The sequence below is a fragment of the Myripristis murdjan genome, chromosome 2 (assembly GCF_902150065.1).
Source record: "Myripristis murdjan chromosome 2, fMyrMur1.1, whole genome shotgun sequence".
Lineage (NCBI taxonomy): Eukaryota > Metazoa > Chordata > Actinopteri > Holocentriformes > Holocentridae > Myripristis > Myripristis murdjan.
The window spans coordinates 19336244-19352312 of NC_043981.1; the positions used below are offsets into that span (position 1 = coordinate 19336244).

A 16069-nucleotide genomic window follows, 5' to 3' on the forward strand; every position below is an offset into this window, starting at 1 on the left:
GTTGGCTAAATAGTCTAAAAGAGCAACACGATCTGTTTCAGCCCTTTAAATGATTTGTTTGTTTTTCTTCCAGTCATTTTAAGGAAAGCGGGGTTTGTTTTTAAGCCTGGACTCAAGATGAAACGATGAAATGTTTTTTCTGCAGTGTGATCAAATGTTTACTTTTGCATTGTTGCACAAACCTTACATCAGTATTTTTTTTTTTTTTTTTTAAAAAAGGCAACTTCCCGTGTGCACAAAAACGTGGCTCGTCTTTGCATATGCACTGATTTCTGGAAATAAACCAATTCAAGTGTTTTTACAATCCCCTGGATCCCCTCATATTGATCACTTATTGATTATTCAGTGCATATGCATAAGATATTTCTTTTGTTTACTCCAGAAAGAAAGTAAAAGTTGCACACTACCTCACGGATGATTTGTGCAGCCACAGCGACGGCGGCGTTGTGCCTGCGGCCTGCAGAGCTCCACGGCGTCGACCATCTACTTGAATCTAAAGAAGGAAAATGTGTCTTTGCACATGGCAAATACTGACAAGCTGCTTGAAGAGAAATGTATTTTTGTACAATAAAATCCAGAATGAAGAAAACCGGTTTCTCCTCGTCATTAAGCCGGCCGGGAGCCACTGTGCTCAAAGGCTCCTCGGCAGGCAGAGGTGTTTTGTCTCGTACCTTCACACACATGGACAGGAGTTCATCATAAAGTTTTACTGTGAAATGTTTGGAGTTTTATTCCTCTGAAACCTCAGCAGATTCATTTGGTTTCAAAAAGCCAAAGAGAAACTTAACAACTTTACTATGACTTTACAGTCATAGGAATAATAACAAATAAAAAAAAATATTAATAGAATTAAAAAAAAAAAAAAAGTCCTCAACATAAGAAAAACTGAAGACCTGAAAATTATCAATCAATAAAATGAATCTCCTGTAATACAGCACTTTTTATTTTTAATTTTTATTTACTTATTTGGAAATTTTTAAATAATTTTCCCTGTCTTTCCCCTCGCCCCAATTTTCCAATTCAAATTTTTGCTCATTTCCGGGTTCAGGTTCAGGTTTATTTAAAGCCCAAGCAATAAATAAAAGTGAAATCCCTGTAACATAATTCTAAATATAGAATCATAGTAATAATCAATGTCATATTCATAATTATAACATATATACTCTCTTCATTTAAACCTAAGGTTTTTATTACATATTTAAATAATTTCCCCGTCTTCCTTCTTCTTTAATTTTAAGGTCATTTTAGCTGATTTCCAGGTTCAGGTTTAATATCGCTGAGTTTTCCATGCTGTAACATGTATACACCATGAGGATAACGCCCCCTAGCTTCATCCTCACAACACACAAAAACCAACCAACCAACCAACCAACAGCTGCAGGAGAAGAGCAGTTTGAGTGCTGAGGAGGTGCAGGAGGCCGCACAGCCAGCAGGGGGCAGGTTTCAGAGGGTCATGTTTGAGAGCCTCTTTAAATTCAAAACGTCTGATGTCGAGCTGAACTCTCCTCATCCTGCTCCTCGCCAAAAGCTGAGCCTTTTTTAAATTTGAGGGCCATCCAGTCATAAAAAATGTTAGAATTTATAAAATCCTGACCAAAACTGTAATTTTTCAAAGTTTTGTCTTTGTTACTGTTTATTTTTCCCCCTCACATCCACACACATTCCAGGTCCACGCAGTGAAGCCTGATGGGTTTCTGGACTGTCACTCATTTTAACTGCGGTTTGCCACCATATTTAAACCTCACAAATTGGGGGAAAAAAAAAAAAAAAAAGCAATGAGAAAGTCAAAGAGAGATAAAATCATTTCAATAATCTTTATTTCATAAAAAAGTCAATTGGTGTATATCAGATTAAAGAAAGTAGAAACCAATAATAATCAATTAGCTGGCGAGGCATCTTACAGAGGGGGCGTGTCTTCAGGAGGTTCGACCAGTCACCTCGTCTCATGGTACGACTTTACCAAAAAAAGTGGAAGGAAAAAAAAGAAACAAGGCGGAGTTTACAGACCTACAGCCAAAACATGAGCAAGGCCGAGAGAAAAATAAAAGAAGAAACAGGAGAGAGAGAGGAGGGGGAGGGAGAAAAGAAAGAAGAAACCTTTGGCAAAATTGCGATAATTCACGTTTTCGGCCGCCTCGTGGTCACATGGCGAGAAGGCAAAGTCCAATACTGACTGAAACCGGGCGCGACTCCAACAGCTGGCGGCAGCAGTCGTCCTCGTCGTCGTCGCCGTGGCGATCACGTGGAATGTTTCGTATCCAAAAGTACAGAAGGCATGATAACACGCGAAGAAAACAAGATCGAAAAAAAAGGAAGAAAGGGGGCGGGGCTGAAGGGGCGGGGCCGCTCGTCTTCCCGCTTCCAACACCTAAACTTTATCGTCAACCTGTGAATTTTCATGATTGAGGTTCAATTCACAAACCTGCGCGACACCGATGATACGAAGAAGGAGTCAACTTGTCCGTTGAAGCCCTTTTTCTTTTTTTTACTTTTAATTAAATGACGTCTAAACAATTGAGGGGGTGAAGGAGGTGGAGGAGGAGTAACAGGAGGTAGAAGAGAAAAGGAGGTCGGAGAAAGAGAGAGAGAAAGAGATAGAGAGAGAAAGAGAGAGAGAGGGAGAGAGACATTCTACTACTCCTGCTGCTACTTGGTTAAAAAAATGCTCGGCTATCGGTGGAGGGTTCAGTCCGCCTCCTCTTCGTCCGATTCTGACTCTGAAAGAGACGCAGGACAAAACACTTTCAACATTTCTCTCCATTTTAAAAAGAGGAATTCTTTTTGACGTTTTGGGGCAAAACCCTGTTTTTTCCGGACGCCCTGTCTCAGTCTGGGGAGGTCGGAAAAAAGGGGGATTCTGCCCAAAACGAAGGGGTGTTCCTTTAACAGCTGTACAGCGAATGCTGGTACGTGTTATTCAAAATCTGTGACGGCACAGGACAACACGCCGACACGTGTTGGCGATGTCAGGGGAGAAGTTTTAACCTCGGTCTTTGGTCTCGTGTCGTTTTGAGAAAATGTGAAACTCGCTCTTCTGAGAGTGTGTTTACAGACATATTTCCTCAAAAAAAAAAAAATCCTATTAAATTATTTTTACTTCAAATATTCAGGCAGGTTTTTAGGTTACTAGTTTTTACATTACTAAGTGTGTATGAATGTGTATTATGTCATACCAGTCAAGTATAAGTTTTAATTATTAAATATCAGAACATAAAGACTAAACATTTCGCCAGTTTGGCCTCTGTCTACACCCTTTTGTGTGTGTGCGTTTGATTTTTTCGCCTCGCTCACCTTCCTCGGCGTTCTTCAGCCACTCGACGAATTTCTTCATCTGCTCGAGGAAGACGCTCTTTCCCTTGGCGAGGTGAGCCTCAGTGTACCACTTCAGAATGGCCTCTTCGCTCAGGACGTCCGCTGGGAGCCGGACAGCGACAGAGAGACAGCAGCGTTACAACAAGGACAGGACCAGACTCTCTAAAAACCCCCTCCAGTATTTCATGTTGCAGATCTCTTGGTGGCTCTTGAAAATAAGCTTCAAGTGCGGCGGTTTTTTATGAGATTAAAAATTGTGAATTAATGCTTCAGCTCTCAAACTCAAGACGAGGCTCCTGACCTTTCCTTAGAAACAAACCAAACTAAAATGGAAAGCTCAGGGCGAATAAACGAAATCACCAACCAAGAAAGTAACGCCCCAAAATTCATTTTTACAATCTTGCCTCTTTCTCAGTTTAGATTTCTTTTAACTAGTTTTCCCTCATCTTCTCTGGAGATTCTTGGTTTAATTGTTTTATCGTGTGGGCGTGCCGAGCTGCACCGTGCGTCACCTTTGTAGAGGAGGACGACGATCTTCTGGAAGGCCTTCATGAAGTGGATGTTGTCGTAGCAGTACTCCTGGATCTTCAGCAGCAGGCTGAGCTCCGACAGGCCCTGGGAGGTGAAGGCGTTCAGCAGAGGGCTGTATTGCTGCGGGACACACAGAGACACACATGAAGACCAGGGCAAACTCAACGGGACGATGTGGGAAACACGGGTCCCTTAAAACCGATGCACCTCCCATTTCTGGAGCGTCTGAGCCACCAGTTTACTGCGAGGTACTCGTTTGGTTTCTCCGAGATTCACTTTCCCCAAAACAATTCTGCTGCTAAAAACAAACAAACAAACAAACAAACCAAAAAAAAAAAGAAAAGATCTCAGTCCTGCAGCAGATGAGGCCGGTTTACCTTCCTGATGATTTTACTGTTAATTTCACTTCCACTCTCATACACAACAACTTCCAGCAACACTATTAATGATGATCTACTGGTTTTTGCACTTGTGATTAATTTAAATAACCGTCACTGTACTCGCGGTAAAGCTGAGTACATTTTCTTGTGTTGCTTGTTTTAGCTCATGGCTCTTCCATGACTGTTTCTGCAAATCCAGAGCAAATTCAGCTCCTGCCTCCAGACTGCAGAGATCACTGTATAATTTTTGGGACCTTTTTTAAAAATCACCATAAATCTGGTCAGAAGGACTCACTGCACCAAAACCTCCATGATAATTTCCCCCCCTTCCTTGGTCTGTTTTCAGTTCCTCATTTCTCATGTTTTGCTGCAGGCAGAAAATTCTTTGGCAGCCGCCTGAAGTTTCTCTCAACAGGAAGAAGCTCGAGGTGGAGACGGCTCGACAGAAAACAGCCTCTACAGTGGATTTAGTCTCTTCTTCCAAAAAACACGACACACAGCAAGTTCTCTCTTTAGTGCAACTGGTTATCAACCAAAATGGCTGATACCAAAACACTGGTGTTACGCGGTCAGAGGGCAGGGATTATTTTTTATTATTTTGCTTTAGTTCATGGCTCAATATGGCCGACAGCTTTAACGACAAGATTTCAAAGCTGATGCAAGAAGTCACTTGATATTTTGGATTTCGTCTCCTGCTGAACCTGTTTTTCCTGACCTGCAGCTGATGACTGGTCTCTGCACTGAGTCTGTGGTATTGTTATCATTTTAATCTTCCACAGCGTCGCTTTTATCGGTTCCTTCTGCTGATACTGGGGCTGGGCAATGTGGCCAAAAATTAAATCTGGTTTGTTCTCCTGTATTTAACATGATTCACAATTTAAAACTAGATTTCTTAGTTTAACCTAAAAAAAAAAAAAAAAAAAAGGCCAAAACATAATTCAAATACGCATTTCATTTAAAACCCCCCTCAAAAATGAACAGCTGTGAATTTTGTTCAGATGGTGAAATAAAACCTATCACAATAAAAGCCCTACAATCCACAGGCTCCGGGGATTCACAGGGTAAACTACATCTGGGATTAAGGGATGCTGGTCTAACCAGACGCCTCATATAACACAAGAAAGGAAAGAAAGGTCATGTGTCTGAGGTTAAATACCTTCAAGTGTTTGATGGCTTGTTCGGTCACCAACTCTTCCTTCTTGTTCCACTCCACTGAGCTCATCACGCTGGTCCAGATGATGCCGATCATGGTCTGCTCAGAGATGTTGGCTTTCTTCATCTCCTCCCTGGTGTAGGCGATAATCTGAACCAAACGGGACGCGCCGCTCGTTAAAGTTCACGTGCATCACATCGATAAAGATGCTTCACGTTAAGCATCAACACCGAGTCACTGGAGACCCGCTCGCTTAGTCCATCGCTATACAGAATGTGATTGATTAGTGTTCAAATAACTGGATCATCATTGATTTGGGCTATTGTGTTTCTCACAGTAAAACAGCTTTAACACTAATCACAGGCTGAGTTACAGGAAACAGCCATCTGTGAGCCTGTAGCCCTCAGATCAATAACTTTACATTCACAAGCAGAATTATTCAGCTTTTAGCAGATTTGTTCTTGCGCTGCAGCTGCACCATCCTCCAGGTTTAATGTTTCAGGTTTCAGGGCGAGCTGGCTGACAGCGGGCCTCACCTCTTTCTGCGGGTCGCCCCGGGACATCTGCTCCTGGAGCTCCTTCTGCAGCTCCTTGCGAGCCCCGATGGACTGCTGGTTCCGGGCGAAGTCGGACAGCTCCTTCAGCCCCGCGTCGGTGAAGTACTTAGAAAAATGCTCGCAGCTCCGTTTGTTGGCAGGAAAGAGTTCCTGTTCAGCACAAATCACAAGTTTAGGTTAGCAGCGCCACGATCACAGAAGAGATCCGTCAGTCGTGCAAACAGTTCACACGCCGTCGACGGGGTGGGAAACTACGGCCACAGCTGCTGGTAATCAAAATTTAACACGCCTTAATCACCTGACAAAGTGATTTCTGGTGACCTTTTCCCACCTCAATTCAGTCCTTAGTTTCCCACTGAAACACTCTGTAGCTGTGGCAGGGAGCAGGAGTGTGAGAGTGTGTGTGTGTGTTTGTTGTGTTAACTTCCTTCCTTTGTCTAATGTGTAGTAGTGAGGCGTTTAAGGCACCATAATGACACTGTATTTTGATACCCAGCTCTGTTGATCACATGTTTGCTGGTTACACGCTGTGTGATTCTGGGCTGTCCCACATGAAACGTGGCGATGCCTCTGGCTGTGGCTGGAGAGCAGCGGCCCTGCGTCGCACTGTGACAGAGCATTATTTAAAGATGGCCGTCATCTCAGTCTTACGACCAAAAATAGCCTGGGACAAAATTCTGACTGTCAGAAATTTAGGAGCGCTGCTATGACCTGCGTCTGCTAACCAGCCAATGGGAGCGCAGCAGAAAATGACAACACTGGCACTAAACCCAATGAAGGTAAAACTAGCAAAACAAAATGTTTCGGATTCCACTGAAGAGGAGAACAGCCGGCTCCACTTTTCTCCTCCTCTTTGGATTGCTATCCAAACACATTAACATCATTTCGTATTAATTATTAACATTTATACATATTAATATATTAATGCCACTATTGCAAGGCTCCATTCACACTGCATTTCACTGTTTAGCACTGGAGGTACGCAGATGTTTTGTTTACTGACTTACATCGTAGCCCGTAAGATTCAGTCAGTGTGATCTTCCTACATACATCAAACCTGGTGTCACGTTCATCAGATCCCAAACCCTGAATTCAGTGTGTGTGTGTTTGTGTGTCAAACTGTGGCACTCATGGGAAACTGAACAGGTCTTAGTGCTCTTGGGCAGCGGTTAGTAAAAGCCGGCGTAGCCTCGTACCATCAGCCTGTTGTCCATGCCGACTTTGCGGAGGCTGGCGGCAACAGAGTTGATGTCCTTCTCGTTGATCCAGGACTTGAACAGCTTGACAGCGAAGGCTGCAGAGACTCCTGCAGAGACACGACAAAACACCTTCAGGCTCAGGCCAACTCCACACACACACACACACACACACACACACACACCCCAGACACAACTATATAAAACATCTGCCCCAGAAAACAGTTTGGAGATATGGGAAATAAAGTGACCTCACATGACCTCTAGTCACTAGAAAACTTAATATTTGAAATCGCATCCCTCATGGTTCACCAGTGGGTATACAGAAATTCAACAAACAACACTTGGAGACATTTTTGAACCATCTCTCCTCCACCCATCGAATAAAACTGGTTCAGAAACTGATTTCCTGTTGGTTTGCAATTTTCAGTGTCACACCCCAACATCCTGTTATTACAGGAAATGCATCAAACAGGAAATGCACAAAATCAAGAAGTGAGATGCCATTTCGTGTCGTCTTTAAATCCACCATCAGAAAACTGCACACTGGACATGAATCAGTGAATGAATGTGGAATAAAAGCCAGTCTCACTTTGGAACTGGCTCACAAACAGGCCTGTATAATTAGACACATATGATTCTGAAATGTTGATTAATGTGATTCAGGACTGCAGTGAGCTCAGCTGTTCCCACTCTAGACTCCCCTTCATTCACTCTTTTTGACTAAATGTCGAATTTCTGTTACTTTAATCAAAGCTGTTTTCACGAGACCGTAATTTTGAAACTTAATTATTCTATTTTGTTCTGAGGGAAGTGAACAGAACATCAGCACAGCGGAAAGTAAATGTCTGAATAACTAGTTCCTAATTTTTTTAAAAAACCAAGGTTGCTTTTACATGACTGGTCCCAAGAAATTATTGATTTCCTTGCCTTTTCCCTTCAGGCACAGACCTTTTCAAAACTCCCTGACTTCCCAGAAATTACATGGAAAATTAGAAAACACTGGAGGATGAATCACATGTAAAATAAAACATTTCCTGGGTTCTTTTTCTCCTCAAAACGAGCATGAAGCATCTTGAAGGGAAACCTGTAATCACCGCCGCCACAAACCCAGAGGCTCTGATTTGGAAACGAGACAAAGCGCAGCAGACAGGAGACACACCCGCTCGATGTCTTCAAAATAAAATAAAAATAAAATAAAAAAGTAAGAAGGGCTTTGTGTCTCACCCTCTTTGACGAGGTTCTCGTTGAAGAGGCTGCTCAGGATGGAGGCTGATATGTTGCCGTTGGCCAGCAGGATGCCGGTCAGCATGGCCAGTTTGTTGCGCTCAGACTCAGTGAACCCCTTTAGAAACAGCAGCAACTGCACAACACACACACACACACACACACACACGTTCAAAACGGTGCTTCTGAATCTTCCCATTTCCATCCCACAATGAAAGACTAAAAAAAAAATATTCAACTAACAAAAGGATGAACAGGTTAAAGCAGACGTCCTGTCACAGTAACCTCCTCTGTTGTCTCTCTCTGTATCTCAGACATAAACAACGTGACTGTCACTGATGCAGGGCCGGGCCACATGGACTAAAACACACATGTCATTTCTTTACTGTAATGCAGTTTTGACCAGGAAAAGACAACAATCACCTCTGACAGAATATTAAAATGTCAATAAGATGCTGATGTGCTCGTCCAGCCCTGCACCGACATGTTAACACAAGAGCATAAACAATGAACTTGATTAATGATTAATAAATCAAACCACATAACTGGAAAGATTAATCAAACAATGGACTCTTTAACATGTTGAGTCATTCACTCCTTAACAGGAAATAAACTGCCAGTCCAGTTCCTCAATGGACGTTTGTCAGCAAAAAGTGCCAAGTAACTCAGCTCGATGTAGGGCGGGTCCATATTTTACGAATAACGTACAATAAGTCAATAATGTAACTATCGACAGGCCGACCCGTCTTGAAGTTTAAAACGATAGAAAATACGACAGGAAACGTAGATGATACTTCAGGAGAACGACAAAATTAAATTTAAAATGGACAGAAGATCTAGGGAAAAAAATATTGGAAGAAAAGGAGTTTAAAGATCTATTTACTTTGCTCTCACACTCCAGAAACAGTGTCAAAACTTAAATTAAAAAAAAAAACAATCATGAAATTCCCCTGTTAGTGAAACTAATTTTATGTACATACACATTTAAACCTAAAAAGCTGGTCCTGTTTCCTGTTTTTTGTGTTCTGTTGTAGTTTATTGTTTTAAGTCGAGGGAGTTCGGGCGGGGCTCCAGGTGATCGCTGGTTACCTGCTGAGGTCGGCATTTTGTCCCGGGATGACTTCCCACACAGTTTACAACCCCGAGGCTTTGTGACTCTTTTATGACGCACGTTTCATGTGCTTTCACAATACTTAGAGCTAAGACAAATTAAAAAAAAAAAAAAAAAAAAAAAGATTATGGGAGGGTTATATTTCACAACTCCACAGTGGAATTCTCTCACTGATCTGCAGCTCGACTGTGGCTGTGACTTACAGAAACACCCGTTCCAGCTGCTTAATCAATAATTTTGCAGCAGAAGAATATTGCAGCACACCTGTTGAATCATTTGTCAGCGACGGAGCAGCTGCGTGATGTCAGCCGGGGTAACTTAATGAACATTTTGTCACGGACACACCCCGCCGACAGATCCGCCCGACCAGAACAACCACTTGGCAGCACGCGGACTATTTTAGGCGTCTGGCTGAACAGCAAACTCCTGCAGCCTTCGACACAAGCCCCGTCATGTGAAACCTGCTGCAAACACACACACTCTCACCTTCTTGATCTCCTCTTCGAAACCTTTCTCCAGGTACTTGTAACGCCTGATCAGCTTGTTAAAAACCTATCAGGGGACAGAAAACGTCAAGTAAAAGTCAGTTTTCATGCATTTATATTCGCCACACGTTAATTTCCTTTCATCTGATGAGTCCGTTTGGTTTTCAGTTTGACTGGAAGGCAGTCATATCTCATCCCTGCCTGTGAAAATTATTTATCAAACTGAAAAATATCACAAGGACCTAAAACCACAATCCAGTCATGTGTGTACCGAGGCAGCGCCACAGCATTTCCCCCCATAACTTCTCCAAACGTCTTTGTGCAACGTTCACACTCGTGTCCGGGCATGAAAAGCAGCTGCGTATTATTCCAGGCATTTACAGACTTTCAAAAACCCTTAAAAAAAAAAAAAAAAAAAAAAAAAAAAAAAAAAGCCCAAAATAAGAAAATAAGGAACAAACCCTTACATTCAAATGATTTGGCAACATTTTCAGTCCCTACAAGCTTGTTCATCACCAAACACAACAAAAAACTCCCAGAGCAATGTCTCTTAATAACTGAAAAAATACATAAAAAAGCTGATTTGCAGGGTTTGGGAGGTAGAGATGAGGGTTTTACTGCCGAGAGATTCTCATGCTGTGTGCCAATATTCATTTTCTTTAAATATTGTAAATTTCATGCCAAAAAAAGGACAGTATTTTTGACACGGTTGAAAGCGGCAGACATTATATTCTTGTGGATTTAGCCGCTGTCTCTCTCTCAAAGTAGAGGAAGAAGAGGAATTCAGAGTAAACAGGTTGAAAAAGTGCAAAGCAAAGCGTGGCCAGGTGTGCGCTTCATGTACCTGAGCATATGCTTGCATTGTCTCCAGGTCTTCTTGTGCCGTGAAGAGGCAGAACTCGGTGCGGGTCATGTCGTCAGACAGGGTCCCGCCTGGGGCTGCAGGGACACAACGGTGACACCCAAATTATAAATAAAACCCCAAACACCGACCAAGACTGCCTGTACTTCCTGATGTAATGATTCTAATAACAACTTTATTTATATCGCAGCTTCACTCAGACACTGCAAGAGCAGAAAACTCACAAACCCAGAGAGCAAACAAAAGCAAACTACAGTAGAAATGAAGTTAAAACAAGACAAAAGACACAACAGAAGAGAGAAGACATACGACGGTCCAAGAGACAGACAGTAGAAAATGTAAAGTACACCTAAAACAATAAAACAGCATTTAAAAAAAAAAAAAAAAGACATCATGTAAAACTAAGTCTATAAAAGTGGATTTTAAGAAGTGATTTCCACACCTGATGCCAGCAGCCAAAACAGAAAATCATCTTGTCAAGTCATTAATTCAAGCAGACATGTTTATGTAGAAATTAAGAGCCAAAAATTCAAGTTTAAGACTATTTCATAACTTTTAAGGGCTAATAACTCAAGTCCAGACGCCCTGTTGCTGTCCAACCTTTTATTGTTTCTTATGTTGAATCCACCTTGTCTGTTTCAATTCCACATTTTCCCATCTTGAATGCTTTATTTAAAAACATACCACATGGAGAGCTTGGACAATGTGATTTACATCATTTTCCAAACTCTGCAGACACAACAAGCAGAGAAAAACCTCACGGATGTGGCAACAGCCTGGTTTTTTTGGTAAAAAAAAAAAAAAAAAAAAAAAAAAAAAAAAAACTCACCCAGCATGCCGCCAGCCACCAGGATGTCAAAGAGTGTCTCTGCATACCGGCGGTAGTCGAGCTTGGCGCCAGAGGCATCAAGGAACTTTGCGACCGCTTCCAAATCAGTGCCAGTTTGATTCAAGCCTTGTACGATACTTTCTTGAAACTGAGTAGGGTCAAACCTCTCCTTTTCATCTGGAGGGAGCAAGCAGATGAGTTATTAGAGTTGGGTCAAGTCAAGGCAATAAAAAAAAACAGAAATGTGTGAACATAAAGTGGAGATGAAGAACAACCAAACCTCTTTTCCTAGTTTTGAAACGCTGGCCGGTTAGCGTTGGCTTTTGCTGCTTTTGATTATTCATAAAAGACACCCTGGTGAAAGAGAAAACACAAGGCGGTTGATGTTTACTCGATTGCTCAGAGTTAATAATACATGGACGGCCAACAGGCTCGCACAGTTTCCCACAATTCTGTCTGGGTGGAGCTTTGGGTCGCGTCCCGTGTCAAACCTGTTTCAGCTGCACTTAAAAACTCTTTTAATTATTCAACACCTGTACCCTGCTGTTAATGCAGCCACTGTGTTACTGTACAAGAGCATCTCCTGGAGTGTGTAGAGATGAAATCACAGAAATATTCTCTCACACACACACACACACACACACCAGGGTTGCCAAGTCCGCGTTTTTTCCGCCAAATTGGGCTACTTTTTAAGTGTTGCCGCGGGTAACAAATTTTGTCCACGGGTTTGGCTTGAGCAGACATGAATAAAGATTCATATTTTGAATGACCAATGTTTATACCCAAATCCTGTCAAACTGACTCCGGGCCAAATCAGCATATAAACTATCCACATATGTCACCTGCTCCACAGATAAATAATATGCCAATGCTGTGTGAGGCCACTCAGCACATGTCCAATCACATCATCAGCACCACTCAGCTGAAGTAAGGTATCCCATATTATATTTTAAGTTCTGATATACTGTAAATTAAATAGGTGAAAGAACTGTTTCGGGAAATTGCCTTTAATGTTTATGGCGTTATTTTATAGATATTATAGTGCATTTTGCAATTATAGCAACGCTGTTGGACTTTAAAAGCAACATATATGGATTTTTATGGGCATATTTTGAGTTCTGGTATTGGGCTGATTTTTGGGCCCTTTTTATACCAACCAGGTTGGGCGGGTTTTGGGCTGGTTTTGAGTTGCTGTTTGGCTGCTTTTGTCTCACAGATCTGGCAACCCTGACACACACACACACACACACACACACACACACACACACACACACACACACACACACACACACAGAGTAAAGTTAATCCAGATTTTCAAGCTGAAACAGGAAATAAATCACAGCAGAGCACATTTGACACGTGTGTTACTGAACTTCAACTAAGATATGGGTTTTTTTTAAAAAAGCATATGGATTCATGCGGTGCTCAAACAGTGATGAGTGACGGCCACGTTGGTGGGAGTTTGTCACGACTTGAGCTCACTCTTCAGCCCACCTTTGTGTTCACGTTACAGGAAATCCCCAACACGGCCTCCAGTCTTACTTTCACACTTGGTTTGACGGCGAGAGACACGGTGGCGACCACTTTCCATCACCGTCCCCGCCGTGGTGCGCAGGTCCCACCGTGTAAATAAAATCTAAACACCAATTTAGGTCGAATATTTCCCAGATCCTGACCAAACTAGTCGCTATCCCAAGTTAGCGCCGGGCAGCCGGGCCTCACCATGCGCCTGGCTAGCGCGAAGCTAACCGCTAAGCTAACCGCTAAGCTAGCCGGGCCTGCTAGCGAGCTAACGAGCGACTCCGCCGTTTTAAGTTGAGAAACGCGGCCGCTTCCGCGTTGAAACCGAGGCGAGAGCTCCACCGATTTTAAAACACAACAAGTTGCTCGAATGTCAACGCGGCTTGTGTGGGAATTCAACGAGACGGCACAAGTTTAAGTTTCAGAGTTGGGCTGCGGCTAACGCTAGCTAGCTTAGCCGGAGCCGCTGCTTTCTCATGATGCAGGTTTGCCCTCCATGACGGCAGCATCCACGGGCTGGAGAAAGACTCATCAGCCGGTTTAAACCCACACATCAGGCCAGGCCGAAGTCTCTAAACCACGGGGAAAGTTGTCAGAGGAAACGATGAGGAGAAAGCGGCGCTACTTACCGAAATTAATGCAGATAAAAAACGATTGGTGACCAGGGAAATCAGACGGAGTATCGACTCTTTCCACGACCCAAACAAAAAGACCTTCCCGTCAGGACTGCCGGCGCTTCCGCCCACCGCGCATGCGCCGCTTAAATGTACCAGTGTGCGTGCGTGTGTGCGTGTGTGTGTGTGTGTGTGCGTGTGTGCGTGTGTGGAGGGGGGGGGGGGATTTTTAAAGAGACACTCTTCTCAACTTTTTATTTTTTTATTTTTTTTTTGTAAAGTACATGTTAGTGCGCCGGCGTATTCAGGGTCACTAGTCAAAAATAGGTCCAATATTTTTTTTTCCTGTATACATATCTATAAACATTTAAGCAATGCAATAAAATAAGATTATTTTCAGAAATAAATATGAATTACATTATGTTTGGTATTGTAATAAATAAAATAATAAAAAAAAAAATGTTTGCCCCCCCCCAGCGCAAATTTCAAACTCCGCCTATGGCTTTGGTTGTTTCAAAATGTTACTTCATTTATTTAGTTTAGTTTTCATTAGTTTCAGTATTAGTTTCACTTTATTTTAATACTTTTCTTTCTTTCTTTCTTTCTTTCTTTCTTTCTTTCTTTCTTTCTTTCTTTTTCTTTCTTTCTTTGTACAGTATTAAAAGCATAAAAAAAACAGATTGTGCAGGTGAGATAAAACACTCCTTACAGAGTTATAGGTTATCTCACCTAAATACAAATAGTAAATAAATTCAAAGTTGCATATAAAATAAATATCAATAAAACATCAAAACATGCATACCAATAATAGAAATATGAGGTAGAAGGAAAAACATAAAGAAAGCTAACTAATAAAGTACCTGTTTAATAATCAGTGTGTGTGTGTGTAATATTTATTTGTCTGGGGCATGATTTCAGAAGTACATAACAGGTATTAGCATGCAAACGCAGCACTTTGTGAAGGCAGCTGCTTGTTGTTTTGGCAGATTTGACCAAAACTGAAAAAACTAGACATTTTCTGTCTATTTTTATTTTATTTTAGTTAGTTTTGTGAGTCTGTTTCAATTGTATTTCGCATTTTTATTTGACTAAAAATATTTTTTACACACCTAGTTTATGTTTTTACTTCAGTGAACTGTAATAGACTTGGCAGCTCATCTTTATTTGGTGGAAATGCTGAAGAACGGCTCTTCTCCTGGTGGAAGCGGCACTGCAGCTTCACTGTTTCCATGGAGGATCAATAAAGTGATCTGATACGTGTGTTCACACGCCACAAAGTGTTTAATCAGAATAAATTTTTTTTTACATGTGCAAAGAGGTTCTGCCTGCTGGGAGGCGTCTAATCTGCTGGAAATATAAACATAATCCAGGCTAAGTCACGTTGTCAAGCAGTGGCGCCCCCATCAGGTCGTCCATCAGACTGTAGAAAGGAAACCTGGCTGCTGGTTTGGACTTTTTGCTCGATGGTTCTGTGGATTCTGGCTTCGTTCGTCTTTTCAAACAACAGATAATATATATATATATTCTTTGAGTTTGTCTCCTTTTAAAATAAACATCCTGCATAGAGTAAGACTGACAAACTTAAAAAAAAAAAAAAAAAAAACATCCAAGGCACACTGTTCCATAGAAAAAATGTTTAAAAAAAAACAACAAAAAAATATGTAATAATAAAGACTTTTAAACATTTTTTCTATGAAACGTTGAGCCGTTGAGAAATAAGACACGACAGATTATGATTTACTCATTTAGTGACAATAACAGTAAAACAGCAGCGTGCTGTTATTCTGTATATCAGCACTCACTGAGCGCCTCTTGTCCAATCAGACTGAGCCACTAACAAACTGCTGCATCATGTCTGACATGTATGGTGCTACATTATATTTGTTCTTTTGCTCTAATTATGTTGTTGCTCTAGTTTGTGATGTTTGTTAGCTGTTGATGTATGACTCTTGACCTTTAACCTTCAGCTCCACCAGAGCTGAGAACACGCTGAGGGAGCAGCGTCAAAATACCAAGGAGCCACAACGAACTCCTGAGGAGCTCCAAAGCTCCTTCACCTCTCTGGAGCAGAAACACAAAGAGAGGGAGGCCAAAACACAGACTGAGGAGGACAACAAGAAGGATGGTGATGATGAAGCTCCCAAACTGACCTTCGTCCATCTTGACAGATAATATTTTTTCTTTCTTTCTTCTCAATGGCCCTGATACGCCGTCGTATGCAGGTTCAATATTTCACCTGAAAATCCTTTGTTGTTTGTCTAGTCGTGTAATTTTCTGCTAACAGTGCTGTA

At 41.8% G+C, this 16069-nt stretch overlaps 1 protein-coding gene across 2 annotated transcripts; it reads right to left on the reverse strand.

The window, feature by feature from the left end:
* Window positions 1–1800: 1800 nt before the first annotated feature.
* bzw1a (basic leucine zipper and W2 domains 1a) lies at window positions 1801–13948 on the reverse strand. 2 transcript variants are annotated; one of them, XM_030067959.1, is made up of 12 exons: window positions 13794–13948; window positions 11924–11997; window positions 11644–11820; window positions 10797–10891; window positions 9954–10019; window positions 8357–8492; window positions 7130–7239; window positions 5913–6083; window positions 5380–5526; window positions 3825–3963; window positions 3292–3414; window positions 1801–2717 (listed from the first exon to the last, which is right to left on the reverse strand). In XM_030067959.1, exons 2-12 carry the CDS (start codon window positions 11985–11987, stop codon window positions 2686–2688), a joined length of 1260 nt encoding a protein of 419 aa, XP_029923819.1. In that variant the 5' UTR covers window positions 11988–11997; window positions 13794–13948; the 3' UTR covers window positions 1801–2685. The 2 variants fall into 2 exon arrangements, with proteins under 2 accessions (XP_029923819.1, XP_029923828.1); XM_030067968.1 differs by lacking the exons at window positions 11924–11997; window positions 13794–13948 and having other exon boundaries at window positions 10886–10891; window positions 11644–11688.
* Between the last annotated feature and the right edge of the window lie 2121 nt (window positions 13949–16069).